Source organism: Phytophthora infestans, genomic scaffold (genome assembly GCF_000142945.1).
Source record: "Phytophthora infestans T30-4 supercont1.2 genomic scaffold, whole genome shotgun sequence".
In the NCBI taxonomy this organism is placed as follows: Eukaryota; Oomycota; class Peronosporomycetes; order Peronosporales; family Peronosporaceae; genus Phytophthora; species Phytophthora infestans.
In genome coordinates this window covers 4,142,629-4,160,344 of record NW_003303757.1, presented here as the reverse complement: position 1 = coordinate 4,160,344, position 17,716 = coordinate 4,142,629, and the positions used below count along the sequence as shown (strand labels likewise).

The window sequence follows — 17,716 nt, the reverse complement described above, 5'->3', positions numbered from 1 at the left end:
CACAGGAGGTCCTAGTCTTACTGCAATGATCGCCCACGGCAAGCAAGCTCTCTTCGGTATGCTCAATACCAGCTTGACCAAACTCACAGTCGCCACAATCATCCACATCGTCACCCGCACCTGTGGTCTTTGAAACCAGGATGGTAGGTCGTTCCGTTTCGGTTTGAAGAAGCCTCTCAAACTCCTTGTGCTTTATGATACGAGACACCGATTGGAGAAACTTCATTGCAAGCTGGTAGTCCTTCATGGCCATTGTGTCACTGATAGAGCTAGCTATCAAGTTTGCCTCCCGATATTTTCGGTTAGAGTCCCATGTGGAGCTCGCGTCTTCAGGGGCAGATACAATGGCAAACTTGGCACGAGGACGTTCAGCCAGGTTGACAGCGGATCGGACCGTAGTTAGTAGCCACCGCTCGTTTAGCAATTGAGTCGCGATTACAGATTCCATCTTCATGTCTTTCCGTATGAAGAACACATGCCGGCAAGGAAGTAAGCGCGTCGCCATGAAGAGGCATGAGCACGTCCAACTATTCTTGTGAACCGTGTAACTGACTCGAGGCTCGTCGAGGGCATCTTCCGACCTTGATTCGCTATGGATAGCGTATACTCCGGGAAATACCTCATTATACTGATACGAAGCTTGGACGACGGCAAACGTGTACTGCTTGTAGATCAGCTCACAAGCGTGTTGGCCAACGAGGTTGGCAACATGCTTCATCTCCTTATCGTAGTGAGTATGCTGGACGGAAGTCACTTTAAAGACTTGGTCGTTAAAGCTGCGTTCCTGACGACTCTGGTAGTACATGATGGAGGCAATGCACTCGTCCAGATCCATGAACGCGTCAACCCACTCTTTAAGCTGCTTCCATGCCGACTCTAAGCGGTTGTTAGTATTGTTTCCAAGAGTAACCGTGTTTTGACGCTTGTATGCACACCATAGCTCTCTGCAGCTATCCCAATTCTTCGTAAAGTAGGCTTCAAACGCATGCAGATTGGGGTCGCATTCCTCTTCGGCTTCATTGTGAGCATCCGAGCCGGCTTGAGTCTGAACTAAGTCCGCATCACCAACGCGAAACCCAATTGGACCCGAATCACCCGCTGAGTGCCCGACTGAGCTCGAATCCAACATTAAGTGCCCAACTGAGACCGAATCAGCCACAGCCTGCCCGAGTAAGCTCGAACTGCCCGAAGCAACGCCAAATGTCACAAGGTGGCGGAGGTAGCGACGATGCTTCAAATAGGCTGCCTCAGTAGGAGCATACACGAGCAAATTGAATGTGCTGCGTAGCTGGTCCTTTTGCCATGAGGTGAAACCATAGTCCGAAGATGCCACAGCCTCTCTCAGATACTTCAGCACGTGAAACTGACAGAGCAGTATAGAGGCATCCGGAAACGCTGCCCTGAGTACCGACAACTCCGTAAAGTCTTTGTCGATAAGTATGCTTTGGACTCGAGTCCATGCCGGATTGTTCTGCTTAAACTCCTCGATTGCAGTGACGAGAGTGTGACGACGTTCATTCTGCAGAAGGGCGTGCTGAACAAACTGTCCGTGGCCGAAAACATCGTGCGCCATGAACGAAAATACCTTGTACTTAGAAGCATTGGTGCCGTGGGTTGCATCGATCAAAAGAACCTCCGGGAATTGCTCGAACATCAGCCTCATGTGCTGGGTTTGCAATGTAATGCAGGGTCGGGCACAGCCAGCGTTACATTGATAGACTCAGAGTCGTCGGTGTTGGTCCAGTCGCTGGAGCGGCTGCTGTTGTCGCCAGATTCCATCGGGAGCGATTCGTCGACCAATTCCTCTTCGCTGGACTCGACCGAGACGTTGGATGCGTCATCATCGCTTCGTGACCCTGATCCACGACGTTTTTGAGACGTCCGCGCCCTTAGCTCCATCTACAACGTTTGCGCCGATCGATTCTTGCCCTGTGGCTGACCCACGCTCGGCAGCACGCGCAGATTCGTGGCGATCGTCCAGCAGTATTCAGACCCCGAGGCGGGAAAAATGTGTGGTCGCCTCCCTTTACTATACGGTATACTTTGTCCGGAAAGGGGTATTTATCTGAGGAGGTTTAGGGTCGACTCAACTCAGATTTGGCAGATTTTCATTCGGGCAAATGAATCACTCTCTATCTAAAAAGCACCTATTTAATAACTTTGACCGTAAAACCGCTTTGATGTAGCCCTTGTGTAATATTATTTTCCAGGTTCCAGTTTTCTAGTGTCCTGGGACCGAAAACCGACAACCGCACATTCCAGTCTGTACCGGATTCCTTCGTCATGCTGCACCTGCGTCGCTCCGCAGTGGTAGCCTCGCGACCTTCACACACCTTGCTGCGTGCTGCCACTGCACGCTCCACCTTCAGCACTGAGGATTCAGCTGAGAACAGGCCGCTGACCGATACGCTGCGCGAGTTACGCGCCAGCGAACATTTCGATCTAATCGTCATCGGCAGCGGACCGGCCGGCCAGAAATGCGCCATCGACAGTGCCAAGCACGGCAAGTCCGTGGCCATCATCGACAAGCGTGATATGCTGGGCGGAGTTTGCGTGCATACAGGCACAGTGCCCTCGAAGGTGCGGCTTTGAACAACTAGTTATCATCGAGAAAGGTCATTGTGACTGAATTATGCGTAACACGATGCAGACCTTCCGTGAAGCAGCACTTCACCTGACAGGGTACCGCCACAAGGCCTTCTATAACGGTCAGGCGGGGCCTAGCAGGCGCTTTGGCGTCGAGGACATTTTGCAGCGCGTCAGGAAGGTGGAGGACGCCGAGACGGACATCACCCGCCATCAGTTGCTGCGTAACGGCGTGCAGCTTATCAATGGTACGGCCAGATTCCTGACCGGCAACAAGAACATGGTCGCAGTGCTGTCCAACGAGTCGTACGAAACGGCCACGGACGCCAAGCGACACACCAGCGCCGACATCTGCAAGCGGTACGACCTGGTTAGCTGTAATTGGTCTGTGAGTGCCATGCTAAGATTTCGATTGAGTTTTGTTATAGTGTTCTGACAGCCGACAAGTTCCTGGTCTGTGTCGGCACGCGGCCGGCGCGTCGTCCGGACATCCCGTTCGATGGCGAGACGATCTTCGACAGTGACCAGCTGCTGTGGGGCAATGTGAAGAGCGTGCCGCGTCGCCTGATCATTGTGGGCGCCGGTGTGGTCGGCATGGAATACGCCTCGATGATGACGATCATCCCAGGCACGGACGTGACGGTAATTGACGGACGTCAGGAGATTCTCAACATGGCAGATAAGCAGGTGTCCGAGGCGCTGTGTTACTCCATGGCTCAGACAGGAACGCGATTTCTCACTGGCGAGACCATCAAGAGTGTGGAAAAGTCTCCTAAGGGCGAGGTCTTCGCGCATCTGGAGAGTGGCAAGACGGTCGTGGGCGACGGACTGCTGTACACTGTCGGGCGTCAGGGCAACGTGGAAGGCTTGAACCTGGAGGCTGTGGGCCTCGCGCCGGACAAACGCGGACGCATCAAGGTCGACAACAACTTCCAGACTGCGGTGCCTCATATGTACGTACAGTATGCACTTATGGCTTCGCCTTAGGATGACACAACCTAAAAGCTAACCTGTACACTTGCTGCACAGTTATGCTGCAGGTGACATCATCGGCTTCCCTGGCCTTGCGTCGACTTCGATGGAGCAGGGGCGTCTTGCTTCCGTGCATATGCGTACGTCCAAGCCTCTGAACGACCTGGAACTCTCCGACGACAAAAAGATGGATGACCCGGATCGTGTACGCACCCGTATGCGTTCTGGCGAGGTGTTCCCGTTCGGTATCTACACTGTGCCGGAGATCTCGATGGTGGGCAAGAACGAGCAGCAGCTGACGAAGGAGCAGGTCCCGTACGAGGTTGGCGTGGCTCGCTACGAAGAGCTGGCCAGGGGTCAGATGCTTGGCGGTGTACCCGGTTTCCTCAAGATCATTTTCTGCCCAGACACTCTCAAAATCTTTGGCGTCCACGCTATTGGCGAGGGGGCCACGGAAATTATTCATATTGGTCAGGTGGTCATGTCCACTGGTGGCACTCTCGAGTACTTCCGGAACGCTGTGTTCAATTACCCGACGCTGGCCGAAGCTTACCGCGTGGCCGCACTCAATGGTCTCCGCAAGATCGATCGTCTGCGCGAATAAGCAACAAGTTCAACAACAACAAAAAGTAGAAGCGAGCTTGCAACGGGTCGACGAGCATTCAGGAGAACGAGTAAGTAGAGGATAAAAGAGATTTGGATAGGAATGAAGAGCCGCAAAGTCAGTTTTTCATTCCAATAATGGGCCTGGTGGGCAGTTTGTGGTCGTCAGGGGAGACGTGCGACTTGAGCGAGGAGCAGATAGAGGAAGTGCATGTGAACACTTCGCGTATGCATGAGCGCAGTATACTTAAGTCGTTCGTTTGCCCTTGTCTGATGTTGTTATACTGCAGCTCCTCCGAAAGAGATCCACCGCATTCGTCGGAGGTACAAGACGCTGGTGAAGGGTGAAGATATGACGAAGGATGAGTTTTACGCGCTGCCAGCGATTGCGGCGAACCCGTTGCGAGATCAACTGTTCAAGTCACTGGAGCTTACAGTAACGCAAATGATCACTTTTGCGGTAAGCAAGGTCTACGCATGCTTGGCTCAAAACGATAAAGCATTGATAGCGAACGCTTGATGCAGGAGTTTGCCAAATTCGCTCAGGTCTTCAGCTACAGTAGCTCGCAAGGCGACAAGCTCAAAGGTGGGTGTCCTAAAGCAGAACGTGGAAGAGGTACTTGTGGTAACGTTATGCCACTTTCGAAGCAGAAGCGTTCAAGATCCACGATTTCGATGGCGATGGCAAAATCTCACGCGACGACCTTCGAGCTTACTGTGCTCTCGTGTTTCCCAAGGTCTCCGAAACCGAGAGCGACGCCATCCAATCTCAACAACAGGTATTACAATTGCGCCTAACAGTCTAGCCCATTTATTATGAGATTTCCCAATTATCATGATCGCTAACGAAAATCTGGTTTCAACAACAATGAAGGTCGTGGAGTCACTGATCGAGCATGTCATGGATGAGGCCTCTTCAACACCGACCCGCGATTTCCTCATCTACGATGACTTTGTCAAGGTCTAAGCTTAAAACTCGCAACCATTGTGTGCTAGGTCCTCGCTATCGCTGCTAACAATTTCTCTTCAATTGCAGGTGATCCAATCGACAGATTTCGAGAGTCGGCTGATCGTCCCGTTCTGACGACGACACACACACACACATAAGCACGTCGCATTCATTAAAAGCAATCGCCTTTTCCATCGAAACGGTAACGGGCTGCAGCCATCGCTGTTCTCCAGCCAACACTTCCATCTTTCATAACCGATAGTTTCATGCGACTGCACGTGTAATACAAAGCCTTCTTTGTGGCCATAAGCGACCGTCTTGAAGACTGTCTTCGCCTATGGCAGCTTGTGGAAAATCCATACAATGCTTCAGCATTTAGCCAATTCAGTACAAATATCAAGTCAAAACTGTGTCTAGGGGAATTGCCCATACATTCTTTTCAGAACTGTCTATCAGTGTGAGATCGAGCGGAGCTTTGCCACAATTGCTAGGGCAGTTGCCTGAGACCAAGCGTCTACCACCGCAAGAGCAGACCCACAGACTTTGGATGGCACAGGTGCGCGGCGAGGAAGGCGCCATGCCCACAGATAACACGGCGCTGCTGGCCGGCAGCAACTACGACAAGCTCACGACGCCCAATAGCGGCGACACACCTGGATCAGGTCGCCAAGCGGCGCCTCAGCCTTTGCCTAATGAACAGAGCGAGCAGGAGGTTGCGCCGCCAGAGGGCGAGGGCTACGACGACCTTATGCATGGTATTAATTCTTTCTGGGCCATCGTGTTCCCCGTGTGCGTGACGATGATCGTGGCCAGTCTCGTGGTCGTCAACTACCGCAGCGACAGTATTGAGGCTTCTATGTCGACATATCTCGTGTACGGAGACTCAGGCTCGAGCTCTAGCAGCGGAGGCTCCGGTATCGGCGAGTCGCTGGTGAACGCTCTAGTAATTATCGGAGCTATCGCGCTATTGACGTTCGGCATGGCGCTGCTGTACAAGTACAACTGCATGAAGTTCCTGAGCGGTTACATCATGTTCGCTTCCACAGCCATTCTAAGCTTCGTCGGGGGTCAACTGGTGGACGAGATCGTGAACGACCAGTTCGGTTGGGCTGTAGATTGGCCCACTTTTCTCTTCGTGATGGTCAACTTTGGCTTTGTGGGAGTCATTTCCATTTTCTACCAGAAAGGAACACCTAAATTTGTCCAAAATGGGTATTTGGTCATGGTGAGTGTCATTCTGGCGTGGCAGTTCTCCATGTGGCCTGAATGGACGACGTTCACGTTCTGCGTCATGTTCGCGTGCTACGATCTCTGTGCCGTGTTGACTCCCTGTGGCCCACTCAAGTACCTTATTGGACTCATCCAGGAGAAACAAGCACCATTGCCCGGTCTACTCTACGAAGCGGACGTTCGTGACGGTGTATCACACGACCGTCACAGACAAGAGCAACAACAACAACAACAGCGTCGGCAACAGGAACAGCAGCGTCCTAAGAACGCGCCCACAGACGAGGTAACCGCAGCTCAACGTCAGTCGTCGTCTGCTACGTCGCAGTCGTCGAGTACCAGTAACCACAACGACAACGGTACTACTCCAGTGACAAACAGTACCCGCGCTCCTGCTCCAGTGCCAGTGGTGGCTCCTGTTCCTGTCCCGGTGCCTCAGCCCACGACAGACCGCACAGACTCGTCTCCGATTCCAGTGATGTCTTCTTCCAGTCGACCTCGCAATGTGGCTGAGTCGAACTTTACGACGTACGAGTGTGAGACGTTGGAAGCGCTCGTGGCTCTGCTGACGGAGTTTTACGAGACTTTCAGTGCAGAGGACACGTGGAAGGCGCCACAGGTGGCTGAGAAGTTCTTCCCGACCCAGGACCGTCTCTGGCTCTTGATCTTCCACAAATATTACGTCTGCTCGTGCTCGCTGGACATGCCATGCCCCGTACAAGCAAGACGTGAACGACGTGAACGTCAACGTGAGGAGGAGGACGAGGATGACAAGACCATTAAGCTGGGACTGGGTGACTTCATCTTCTACAGTGTACTTGTCGGTCGTGCTGCTATTAAGGACTTCTCAACCTTCGCGGTTACGTTCGTATGCATCGTGATGGTAAGTCTAATACCGCATTTCCTTCGTACAGGGCATAACTAACCACGGTGATTTCTGTATTAGGGTCTCGGAGGAACATTGTTCCTGTTGGCTGTGCTTCACAAGGCGCTGCCGGCGCTGCCCATTTCGATCTTCTTGGCCACGTTTTTCTACTTCCTGACCGATTACATCTTCATCGACTTTTGCAGCTTCATGATGGCGTTCCCTGCAGCAGTGTAGTTGGAAATGTTGAGAAAAACAAAACCAAGTAAAAAATTATGTTTTGGTGTCTTTGAATTTATTTTCTTGTTTTTACAATTGTAATGCTGCTTTAAACTTTTTGTTTTTGTAGCCAGGAGAGCGATGGGGGCGGTAGCGGCCGAGTTGGAAGGCAAGTTGGTGAAGGCATGCGAAGAAGGAAATACAGAGGCGTGTCACTCGAATGTGGTAGATCTGCAGATCCACTATGGGGTAGCAGTTGAGGCGGTGCAAGAGCTGCTTGGGTACGCTCTCTCTTGTGCTGCTGTGCACAACCAGACCGAGATCATGGAGCTGCTTCTGTATCCATCCAACAAAACAGGCAGTAAATCAGTGCCTTTATCTAAAGATGTCCATGAATGCTTGCTGTATGGCATGTGTCGCTACGAGAAGTATTTCCCGAGAAGACAAAGGTTCCAGTGTTGCTATGCACTGCGGTATCTCGCCTATGCTGCGGTGGTTTGTGTGGAGCAGAACGCATTGCAGGCGCTGGAGTTTCTTATCGGGCAACAGATACCGCCTCCGCTACTGGTGGATACCGATGTGGTGCGCTGCTTCCGTGTTGCGTTGGAGCTTGGAAGTGACTTGAATGCTCCAGAACCTGAAGCGCACCGACCAATGCTCATGGCGCTTTTACATCGTTACCCGGCGCTATTACTTGCGCACGTGGACGGAACTCATGATGTCGATGTATCCTTAGATAACAATACCAGGAACCACATAGAGGCTCTGCGATCCAGCTTATTATACGAGTACGTCACGAACCCACAGCTACACAAGTAGAGACTTGGTATCTTAACAGAAATCTCTTTAAAGTCAAGAGAAACACAATGACGATAGAATAATGCAAGTAAACCCGGCAAGGGCATACGCCGGCCTCGCTATGCATGAGTTACTTCTTGAGAGCAGCTTCAAAGAGCACAATGACGGCGCTCATGTTGTCGCGACTTCCCTTGGCCAGACACTCGTCTACTAGCATCTCGGAAATCTCCTTGGGGTTCTTGACGCCGTTTTTGAGCTTGCTGCGGATAAATTTGCGCAGCTGGTCGTTGCTCATAACGTCATAGATACCGTCGCAGCACAGCGCAAGGAACTCGTCGGCCGGGTCGCGACGCTGTACTCGCACACACGGCTCCGACGTCACGAGCTGTTGGTGGGGCCTCAACTCGGCATTGCGCTTGAACCACAAGTCGCCAAAGCTCCGCGAGACAGCCACACCACCACACACGCGACCACGGAAGACTGTGCCGCCCGCAGCCATGATACGCTGCTTCTCGAACTCCAAGTCAGGTTTGTGGTCCACGGACAGCTGCAACACCTCTGGGATCTTGGCGTTGCTCATAATGCAGCGAGAGTCGCCCACGTTGGCGCAGACAATATCCTTCGGTGTGATGATAGCAAACAGACCCGTCGAGCCCACTTCGTCACAAGCCGTGGCATACTCTGGGTCTTCCTTCAGCATCTCGTCGGCTGCCATGAAACCCTCGCACAGAGCCACAGCCAGCGATTCCGGTGACTTATGATCCTTCTTGAAGGCTTCCGTTGCTGTGATAGCTCCAATAATCTTCTCCGCACTGTAAAACACAAATTAGTTGTAATCTGGTTAGCACCACCAATGACACAACATTAAACCGCAGCTTCACGAACATGTAAGTAGAGACGGATGGGCCACCGTGGCCGTCGAATACGGCGACGCAGGTAGTGTCCGGAACGGACGGGTGCATCGGAATCTGTATAATGTCCACGTCCTGCAAGATGATAAAGCGTGTCAATGAATTGCTCATTCTACTGTGGTTCCTTTGCATGGAGAAAGTAAAGCGTCTTACCTCCATAGTGTCGCGCCATCCCTGCATACTGGACTTGCCGATGGACATGCCCGGCGCGGACACGCTCTCCGACGTCTTGGTCGTGATGGGTTCAGCCAGGAAGCGAGACATCTCGACTGCTCTACGTGCTTTGAAGTCGGATGAAATATTCTGTTAATTTGTGTACACATTGTGTACTCGGACTTTGGGTTCACTGACTTCCTACCTAGTTGAAGCTATTTGAACAATCCCAACAAGAAAAAACAACGCTGTCATCGAGAAGCTTTAACCAACCTTCATTGCTGTAGCAACGTTTCCAATGTTTCGACTTGTCTCGTGTGTTCCCAGCTTCTCGTTTAAATCCACCAAAGCTGGGAACTGCTGGGCATGAAGCGATCCTTCCAACGCGAAGTCAGCAAGCAGCACACGAGCCGTGTCCATATCGCTTCGACACAGTGCCAGGTCACTGGTGCTGCCTCTAATGCCAATAGGAGGGCAGGAAAACACACTAGCGAGCCCTCCTGCGAAGCACTCAAGAAGTTTAAAACGGTTTTCGGTCAAAGCCCACGCTTCTTCAAACGGTGTCTCGGCGTTGCAGTTGCCCAGTGCTGCACTAAGCACCGACTCGCGCACAGCGCCACGACGCAAACCTTGGAACTCTTGGTCCATCATGTCGATTTCCTCTTCAGACAGGAAACTGCGTACCATGGGGCCGTACGTCTGTAACAAAGACGTAAACTCACGTTCACTGAGTTGTGCCAGCTCGTGCGGCAGCGTCGGCGGTAGGAAGTCTGTCAGCTTTGGCGTTTTTGATCCTCGGCTTGAAGAACTGACGCTTCGCTCGTCACCGAGAGCAATGCTGAGCTCCAGCAGCGACTCGATCATGTTAACTCCACACAATGCCAAGTTTTCCGCGGTCAGATCAACAATGGGAGCTTCGACGCTGTTGATGATCTCGATTGACGACACGTCATTCTCCTTGATAAACGCGACTATGCTGGGCTTGCTCAAGGCAAATCGACCCTTGCGTGACTTGAACAGTTTGTTGCCGGCCGGGTCTGTAGATAGAAGCGAGTCATTGAGAGGCCCCAGCGCTTGGAAAGCCGTAGCGCATTCCGTAGACAGCTCAGCAACCGCTGCAATCTGGTCAGCTATAGTTGCGTGGTTGCGCAGCAGCGTCTCGAATGTCTCGTTGGCACGAGTAGCGACCCAGTCCACTGCCGCAAAAAACAGCCACCACGAGCTATCTGGCGCGCTCGGAGGCTTCTCAACGTCGAGGTACTGACAAATCAATTCGCGATGAGCTGCAATCCAATTTGTCTCCTTTCCCAACGCGACCCACTTCTCCTTAGAACTTACGGAGCAGTGGGTAGTCCTGGGACACGCAGGAGCGGGTGTCATTCTCGCTAGCAGCTCAGGTTGTCGGCGAATATAAGCTGACAGTTCTTTCAAAACCAACAGGAAGCAGCCTCCCTGAAGAGACGAGAAAAAGTTCGTCACAATGCAGTCTAGTTGATGGCAGACGCTTGATGAGCGATACACGACGGGAGTTGCTGCTTCTTGCTGCAGACGCGCAATAATATCCAATACGCGAGCTGGCATCTGGGCATCGCCGTCCGTAGCCACACCAATGAGTCGCTGTCTCCAGTTTGGCAGTACGACGTTCATCACCCGCTCCAACGTGCTGTACATCATGGCTTTGCACTTGTTTTCGAACGCTGGGATAGAAATGAGGTGAATGTTGTGCATGGCACCTTCGCCATACACCTTTACGCGGATCTCCAGATACGATCGCACGGGTGCGTGCTCCATGGACGCTCGAAGCACCAACGAGAAGGCCCAGCATCCACGCAACAGTCGTGACGTGATACTCAAGTTCGCTGCAATAATCAGACGCACAAGCTCCGCTATCTGCTCCTCATTGTATTCCGGACTAGCGTTCTGTGCACCTTGGAGCAGTTTCTCAGCAGCAGTTCCAGCGATATCATTGCCCGATCGTTTGCTACTGACAACATCGCGAAGCAACACCCCGGCATGTGTCCGAAATGACCGCATGGCACTGGAAATCTGTCGAAACGACAATCCCGCCGCTGCCAGTTCCCCCAAGCAGTCGATCTGCGAGCGCGAGTGCACTTTGACACGGTACAATGGATCAATCACTGTCCCTATTAAATGGCACGACTGGAATGTGCCGGTCGGGGGAGTCCATTTCACCGCAGTTGATGTCTGTTCGTGTGCATGCTCCATAAGATGATGGCTTTGCTTTTCAATAACGTTCTCCACCGTTGGCTCAGTCGCTCCAATAGCCAACACAGCTACCAGCTCCACAATAGCCGGTGCAATATCAAAGCACCGTTTTCTCTCTTCTCGTGTGGGCTCGAGAGCCCAAACTTCACCGGGTGCCAACTCAACCTTGAGTTTCTGGGTTGGGTTTACTGTCTCCACTGGTGTATTTAAGGTCGCTCCTACCGGTAACGGGAAGAAAGCCATCTTTTCGTCATCCGAGCTGGCCTGGTATCTCTTCCACGTCTCGCAGTGCGATAGTTCATGGTGCTGCTGGTATTGGTCAGTCCGAAAGGAATTTCGAAAGTACTTGACATTCTTCGTGGAGCGGCGCTGCTTGTCTGGCCGCTGCTCGCGACCAAAATGCTGACAGAATCGGCATACGACGAGCGTTACCTCGCCCGTCGCTTCGTCTCGAGCAACAGGCGCCAATCCGAATTTTAGTTCATGTGACTTAAGGAACCGCAGGAAACGTTTGCGGTTCAGCGGCTTCTGCGCTGGGACAGAGGGGTTAAAATTGTTGCCGTCCGTGCGCCGCTTCTTAAGGTCCAGATCGACTGCAGCTTGCGTGGTGGCTGGCCGACGGGCCCCCGGCTGAGGCTGTGCAGGACGTGGCGACGGTAGCACCATACCGGTACTGACCGACACAACGAGTTTCTAACGGAATAGAAACGTGATTACAATCAATTTCTTACTGCTTGAAGTTGCTGAAATTTTTAGAAGCTGGCGCACCTTGATTGTTATCCAGGAAGGGCATTTAACTGACCCCGTGCTGCGATGCTATAAGATTGTTTCGTGCCGTCTGAGGAGCCTTGGAGAAAAAAGAAACAATCGCCAATCTTACGACCTTGGCGCCATTGCCGAGTCTCTAACGTTGAATCTACTTCCGGCATTTCTTCGTCCTTGGATTTGCGTGTCTTTGGACCTTCGAGGATTTCCTCCAAACTGCCTGCGTCCTCGTTGGTGTACAAGCTGTAGCTTGTGTCATCTTCGTCGTGCTCTTCTTCTTCATCTGTGCCGTCCGAATTCGGAGCAATATTCAATTCTTTGTCGTCGTATGCATCATTGCCAGCATCTTCATCGCCCTTGCAAATGTTTTCCTCCCCCCAATTCGTTCTGCGGGGTAAAATTTGCTTTTCAGGCGTTGCAGCTTCAACTTCAGGTTCGTGGTTGTTGTCCGCATGACGTGGGTGTTCTAACATGGGGAATATGATTACTTCTTGACCAAACAAATCCACGTCAAGCTGAAGGTACGCCAGCAATTCTTGAGCAAAAGTGTGCTGCTCATTGATATCTCCGTCAGTAAAAACGTTTGCTTTAGCCTTGAGTCTCCCCAACAGAAAACTGATAGCAACTGGTGAAAGCCTTCGACTCGAGGAATGACCTGAGTTAGAATTGAAAACGCTGACGATAACATCACAATCATGGTCGTGGATTTTCCTCTGCTGATTCTGCTGTAACGAACAAATGTTGTTGTTGGTATTCCTCTCGAGTGTATCGAGTGTAATCTCAGCCAACAGATAGCAATTTCTCCAGATCAGGCCAGACTGTATCAAGATTGTAGTTTGTGTCGGGGACGTAAACAACTGAGAGATGGAGTGCGGTAGTTGCCGTCTTGATCGTTTCTTCTCGAGCGTACTTGCACCCACTCGTCGACCGGAGCAAGGGTGCAGCAATGTGTTGACATGCGAGTTCACAATTACCTCGTTCGTCAAGGTACTGACGTCGTAGCGATTGGGAACTGAGATGATGTGCAGATGTTGGATGGTAGCAACAACGATTCGTTCTAAGCTCACGATGCGCTTTTGATTCCGCCCCGAACTCAGAAGAATAGTGTCGTATAGTTCCTCCACACTCGCTTCAACACTGAGAGCAGGGGCTACTGACTCACGAGATGACATACACTGTGACGGGGATAGAGTATCCATGATCTGGAAGTGAATCGTAAGCCCCGTTGTGTCAACGGATTTCGCTGCATTTCTTGGCACGACATTTCCGGGGCATTGTTTAGGAGGGCACGTCGAGGCGAATACGTGCGCTCTTCGCTTTCTACCGACAAGATGCGCACTCGAATTGCTTGTGTTCACCACTTCGTCACTCTCGATCTCGATGATCTGATGTAGACAAAACGCTACGAGTCCTGGTGACGCATCAAAGCACATTGCTTGGTCGCTTTTCGCTCCTACATTCGGCAATAAGAATACCATTTCGCCTTGGTCAGCACCAAGCATGGCGAAGTTGATGCGGTCGCAAATGCTACGAGCAATTTCCTGCATGGACAAATTGGTCCCCGCCGCTGCTGCCGTCGTCGCTGCTAAAGACGTCGAGCTGCTTTTGTCTATCAATTCATGGGTCATTTCCTTTGTGATACTCAGTTTATACTCGCAGTGGAGTTCACCATGGTACGCGAAGACGTCAAAACCGTAGGGGTTGGTAGCGCTGTCCCCACAAAAAACAGTCAACACGAGGTATATCCCACCCACGAAGCGGCCTGTCTTCAGCAGTTGGTACCTTGCTTCGCCCGATACTTCGTTTTCTGCTGGCTTCCCGTGCAAATCTCCAATAAATTTTGTTGTTGCAATCGCAGTAGAACTCCGATAAGGTAATTGACACCCTGAAACGCTCTCTGCGAAGTGATTATCTATACCAGAATTGCTTGGACAAGTACTCCGGTCTCTGGGAGATAATAGGAGACTGTTACCTGAATTTGAGGCGAAATCAGTTGTCCCAGTACTCAAAACGCTGTGTGGCGACGATATCGGAGGTAGAGATGGCTGCTGAGGCATCGCCTTCCGAAGCGAGCGGAACCCTGGTGTCATGTTCAGTTGCAACTTCTTCGGAGATGTCGGGATACACTTGATAGGGTGGGCAAATACGGGGATGATTGGGAGAGGTTCTGCACGACTAGCGTTTCGTAAAAAGCTGGAGCGCTTGGGTGAAGACCCAAAGCATCTACGACTTTCATCGTCCGGGCTGTGATGCTTACTTCCACACACCAGTAAATCCCCTGACACGGGAAATTCACTAATGGACGAAAGGTACGACACATTTTTCTGCCATTCACGTTGCAGTTCACCGTTGCTGTAGTGCGAGGTGCTTTTGCGTATGCGTTCGAACACTGCTGCGTTGTCATGTTTGATTTCCTTCAAGCGCCTGGCACGAACTGATCCATTCATGGATTTCTTTTGGAATCTTGCAGGTGGTGCCGCTAACTTGTGGGGCTTGGTTGGGGCAACGCTTCCCAAGTCGGAGACGGGCGCTACTGCTCGGAACTCCTCCATTTTCGCTAGAGATCGCTGAAAATCGTCCGTGGGTTGATCTTTTCGGCTCGAGTTACTACTCGTAGTATCCAAGATCCACGTTTCGCTGGTCCCGGAGCTGTCGCCATTTTTATCGACTTTTTGAAGTCCCAGTTCCGTCGCTTTGACCGCTGGCGAATCGGCATTTAGCGGTGGCTCACCATGCACACAGGTTATAGACGAAATGCTACCCATATTTGATCGAGATGGTCTCAGTTTAGATGACGTGGAAGAACGTGATGCGGCCGGCTTGGATATGATGCTGTACATATACGATTTGACACCGTCGATCTTTTTCCGATGCAGCTCTTGGGCCTTTTCAACTTCTCGAGCACGGCAGATTTTGCTGCTCGACTTCTCGCTGCGATGCATGTTGGGTTGACGGCGCCACCGTTGGTAAATTCTTGTTGCCAGGCAAAACTCTCCACAGGTCGACGCGAATGCCGTTCAAAATTCAATACCAGCTCTCAGTCTCGCGACTGCCGACGTAAATATATGTCAAGTACACCTTCTGGTTTTGTCACTAGCACAATAATAACCTGCTAATAGTAACAATGCGCTCCAGCAGCGTAGAGCTCATCTTGCCGCCGCCAAAGTACTCGTCGGTGTGCGTCGTACCCAATCCTACTGTCGTAGCCTTGTTCCGTTGCGCACTAGGTTTCCGTGACTGATAAATGCATTGAGTCTTAAGCATGCACAACAATAAAACCGAGTTACGGTACCCACGACACCAGACTCACAGACACAAGACACTCCCATTCAGGCAGAGCCACTACCTTAGTCCAGGTTCATGAATTGCATCATACCTATAGCAAGGTTGAGTAAACTATCCTTAAGGTGCACTACACCCTAGACAGCAGTATCCTCGCTGTGGAGCCAAGTGGTCAAAGGGTCTAGCGCAGGAATGGTAAAAACAAGTTACTTTGGTCAAGCACGGACTGTGAGGCTTGGGCATTAATTGACCGGGTTTACCTCAGATTCTGCAAAATAGCGATCTTCCGCATCGCGTTGCATCTCATCAAAATCATCCAGAGCCTCGTCAGCGTCAATCTCCGCATAATCCACGTACGCGCCATCTTCCCCGTTGAGAAATCTAGAGCTCATGATTTCTATGAGTTGTTCACGTCGTTCGTCGATAGAATACAGCGTCGGTTCCTCTTCCTCCTCCTCCTCTTCTTCTTCTTCTTCCTCTTCGGTATTATCTTTTCCATACAACCTCTCCAGTCGACTCTGCTCCTGCTTTTCGTCCGCAGATGAGAATTTTCCCCACGTTTCTTGCTCGGCCATCCGTCGAGTCTCCATCTCGCTGCGCTGGCAAGTGTCCATCAGGAAGGACGACAAGGTTTGTACTTCACTGACCTTTGAAGGAGGTGCACTCTTGTTAAGACCCAGATACTGCCCCAAGTAGAAGTGGAACAGCGCCGGACTACGCTGTTGCATCATACCATCCGAGAAATAATGGTCCTCATCTGAAGAGGCTTCCAAAAGCTGCCGTAGTCGACGATAGCGGCGGTTCTTAACAAGCGCAGTGTGTCCTTTGCGAATAGCAGAGTGGATAATGTTGCGCTCGGCCCTTTCTTGAGCCATCGAGTGGTTGCCCGATGGCAGCTCCAGGGACGCCATGTACGCATCTAACGAATCCACCTCCTCCACACTCATTGGGTAAAATACCCAGCAGGCCCTGCGTCGCTACAGTTTTAAAAATTATGATTTAAAATACATGTTTTCATGTAATATTATTGTTTTCTTTAATAATTATACTTACTTATTCTCCGAATTCGGAAGTGAAATTTAAAGTCTGTACTTCTGCTTGTAGAAAATAATGGGCACTTCGACGAAAACGCCAGGGCAGCAATATTTGACATCAAGGTCTCTGTCTAGGTTTTGGTGCGAGGGCAAAACTCAGTCAGAAAATTTATCTCTGGATGTTGCAGACAAGGATAACATACCCGTACAACTACAGTACAGTATTAATATAATCGAAGCGCTGCGAGTACATCAATTGACGCCGAGTAAATGGACGCGTACGGTAAAATTGCCATTCGTAAGCCGATATAGACCCGTATATTCGTCGATGAGCCAGTCCTCGCCCCAGAGCTAACGTCGGTCATGTCAGTTCATCCACCCAAGCCCCCACAATCCTTATCAAGTCTACTTGGTTGTGTTTAGTTCTCCTTGAACTCCTCCAACAACTCGGACAGCTCGCCGGACTTGTTCATGTCCGTGATAATGTCGCAGCCACCCACGAACTCGCCGTTCACGTATAGCTGAGGGATCGTTGGCCATTGCCTATCGTCATCAACAACAACATCAGTCAGCACATCGCCCCACTCCTCTTTCAACACCAAAAATAGTTCACGTACGAGTACTCCTTGACACCTTCGCGGATCTCCGGGTGGTCCAGCACGTTGACGCTGTCGAAGCTCACGCCCTGGGCGTGCAGAATGCGCACTACCTGCATGCTGAAGCCGCACTGCGGGGCTGAAGGCGTGCCTTTCATGTACAACATAACCGGGTACGTCTTGACGTGGCTCTCGATCATCTTAATGATCTCATCCTTCTCCGTGGACTTTGCCGCGTGGTACTGAGGCTGAAAGTCTGAGTGCGAGTCGTCGCCGCTCTTGGCTGAAAAGAAACGTGGTTGCTGTGCGGACACGAGCACGGGCGTGGCGACACGCTGCAAGGCGAAGGATGCGCGCTGGCTGCGGCGCACTGCCGAGCGGCCCAATCGGCGAACGATCGTGGTCATCACCATCGGAATTATCCTTTTGTGGAAGCTCCACCGCACACGGAACGAAGAGCTCCACCATTGAACAAAATTCTTTAGCAAAAAATGCTTCATTATTGGATGAAAACCTTTTAATAATCAGAG

General features: G+C 51.4%; 8 protein-coding genes across 8 annotated transcripts; 3 read left to right on the top strand and 5 right to left on the bottom strand.

The window, feature by feature from the left end:
- Window positions 1-2,535: 2,535 nt before the first annotated feature.
- PITG_01778 (soluble pyridine nucleotide transhydrogenase, putative) lies at window positions 2,536-4,162 on the top strand (the record flags this gene model as incomplete). The annotated part of the gene is made up of 4 exons (XM_002908343.1): window positions 2,536-2,580; window positions 2,651-2,946; window positions 3,015-3,539; window positions 3,616-4,162. 4 exons carry the CDS (start codon window positions 2,536-2,538, stop codon window positions 4,160-4,162), a joined length of 1,413 nt encoding a protein of 470 aa, XP_002908389.1.
- Window positions 4,163-4,513: 351 nt separating this feature from the next.
- Window positions 4,514-7,439, top strand: PITG_01777 (presenilin-like protein; the record flags this gene model as incomplete). Its single annotated transcript, XM_002908342.1, has 7 exons — window positions 4,514-4,621; window positions 4,687-4,747; window positions 4,810-4,940; window positions 5,036-5,122; window positions 5,198-5,222; window positions 5,602-7,220; window positions 7,284-7,439. The coding sequence occupies 7 exons, from the start codon at window positions 4,514-4,516 to the stop codon at window positions 7,437-7,439; spliced, it is 2,187 nt and encodes a 728-aa protein (XP_002908388.1).
- A 123-nt stretch (window positions 7,440-7,562) lies between these two features.
- PITG_01776 (uncharacterized protein) lies at window positions 7,563-8,240 on the top strand (the record flags this gene model as incomplete). Its single annotated transcript, XM_002908341.1, has 3 exons — window positions 7,563-7,598; window positions 7,683-7,790; window positions 7,848-8,240. 3 exons carry the CDS (start codon window positions 7,563-7,565, stop codon window positions 8,238-8,240), a joined length of 537 nt encoding a protein of 178 aa, XP_002908387.1.
- On the bottom strand, window positions 8,230-9,410 carry PITG_01775 (protein phosphatase 2C, putative; the record flags this gene model as incomplete). The annotated part of the gene is made up of 3 exons (XM_002908340.1): window positions 8,230-9,031; window positions 9,105-9,205; window positions 9,284-9,410. The coding sequence occupies 3 exons, from the start codon at window positions 9,392-9,394 to the stop codon at window positions 8,350-8,352; spliced, it is 894 nt and encodes a 297-aa protein (XP_002908386.1).
- Window positions 9,411-9,547: 137 nt separating this feature from the next.
- PITG_01774 (uncharacterized protein) lies at window positions 9,548-12,175 on the bottom strand (the record flags this gene model as incomplete). The annotated part of the gene is made up of 2 exons (XM_002908339.1): window positions 9,548-11,224; window positions 11,273-12,175. 2 exons carry the CDS (start codon window positions 12,173-12,175, stop codon window positions 9,548-9,550), a joined length of 2,580 nt encoding a protein of 859 aa, XP_002908385.1.
- A 447-nt stretch (window positions 12,176-12,622) lies between these two features.
- PITG_01773 (uncharacterized protein) lies at window positions 12,623-15,216 on the bottom strand (the record flags this gene model as incomplete). The annotated part of the gene is made up of 3 exons (XM_002908338.1): window positions 12,623-12,661; window positions 12,763-14,872; window positions 15,026-15,216. The coding sequence occupies 3 exons, from the start codon at window positions 15,214-15,216 to the stop codon at window positions 12,623-12,625; spliced, it is 2,340 nt and encodes a 779-aa protein (XP_002908384.1).
- A 582-nt stretch (window positions 15,217-15,798) lies between these two features.
- Window positions 15,799-16,503, bottom strand: PITG_01772 (uncharacterized protein; the record flags this gene model as incomplete). Its single annotated transcript, XM_002908337.1, has 1 exon — window positions 15,799-16,503. The coding sequence occupies one exon, from the start codon at window positions 16,501-16,503 to the stop codon at window positions 15,799-15,801; it is 705 nt and encodes a 234-aa protein (XP_002908383.1).
- A 339-nt stretch (window positions 16,504-16,842) lies between these two features.
- Window positions 16,843-17,604, bottom strand: PITG_01771 (monothiol glutaredoxin-5, mitochondrial precursor; the record flags this gene model as incomplete). The annotated part of the gene is made up of 2 exons (XM_002908336.1): window positions 16,843-17,133; window positions 17,208-17,604. The coding sequence occupies 2 exons, from the start codon at window positions 17,597-17,599 to the stop codon at window positions 17,010-17,012; spliced, it is 516 nt and encodes a 171-aa protein (XP_002908382.1).
- Window positions 17,605-17,716: the final 112 nt, after the last annotated feature.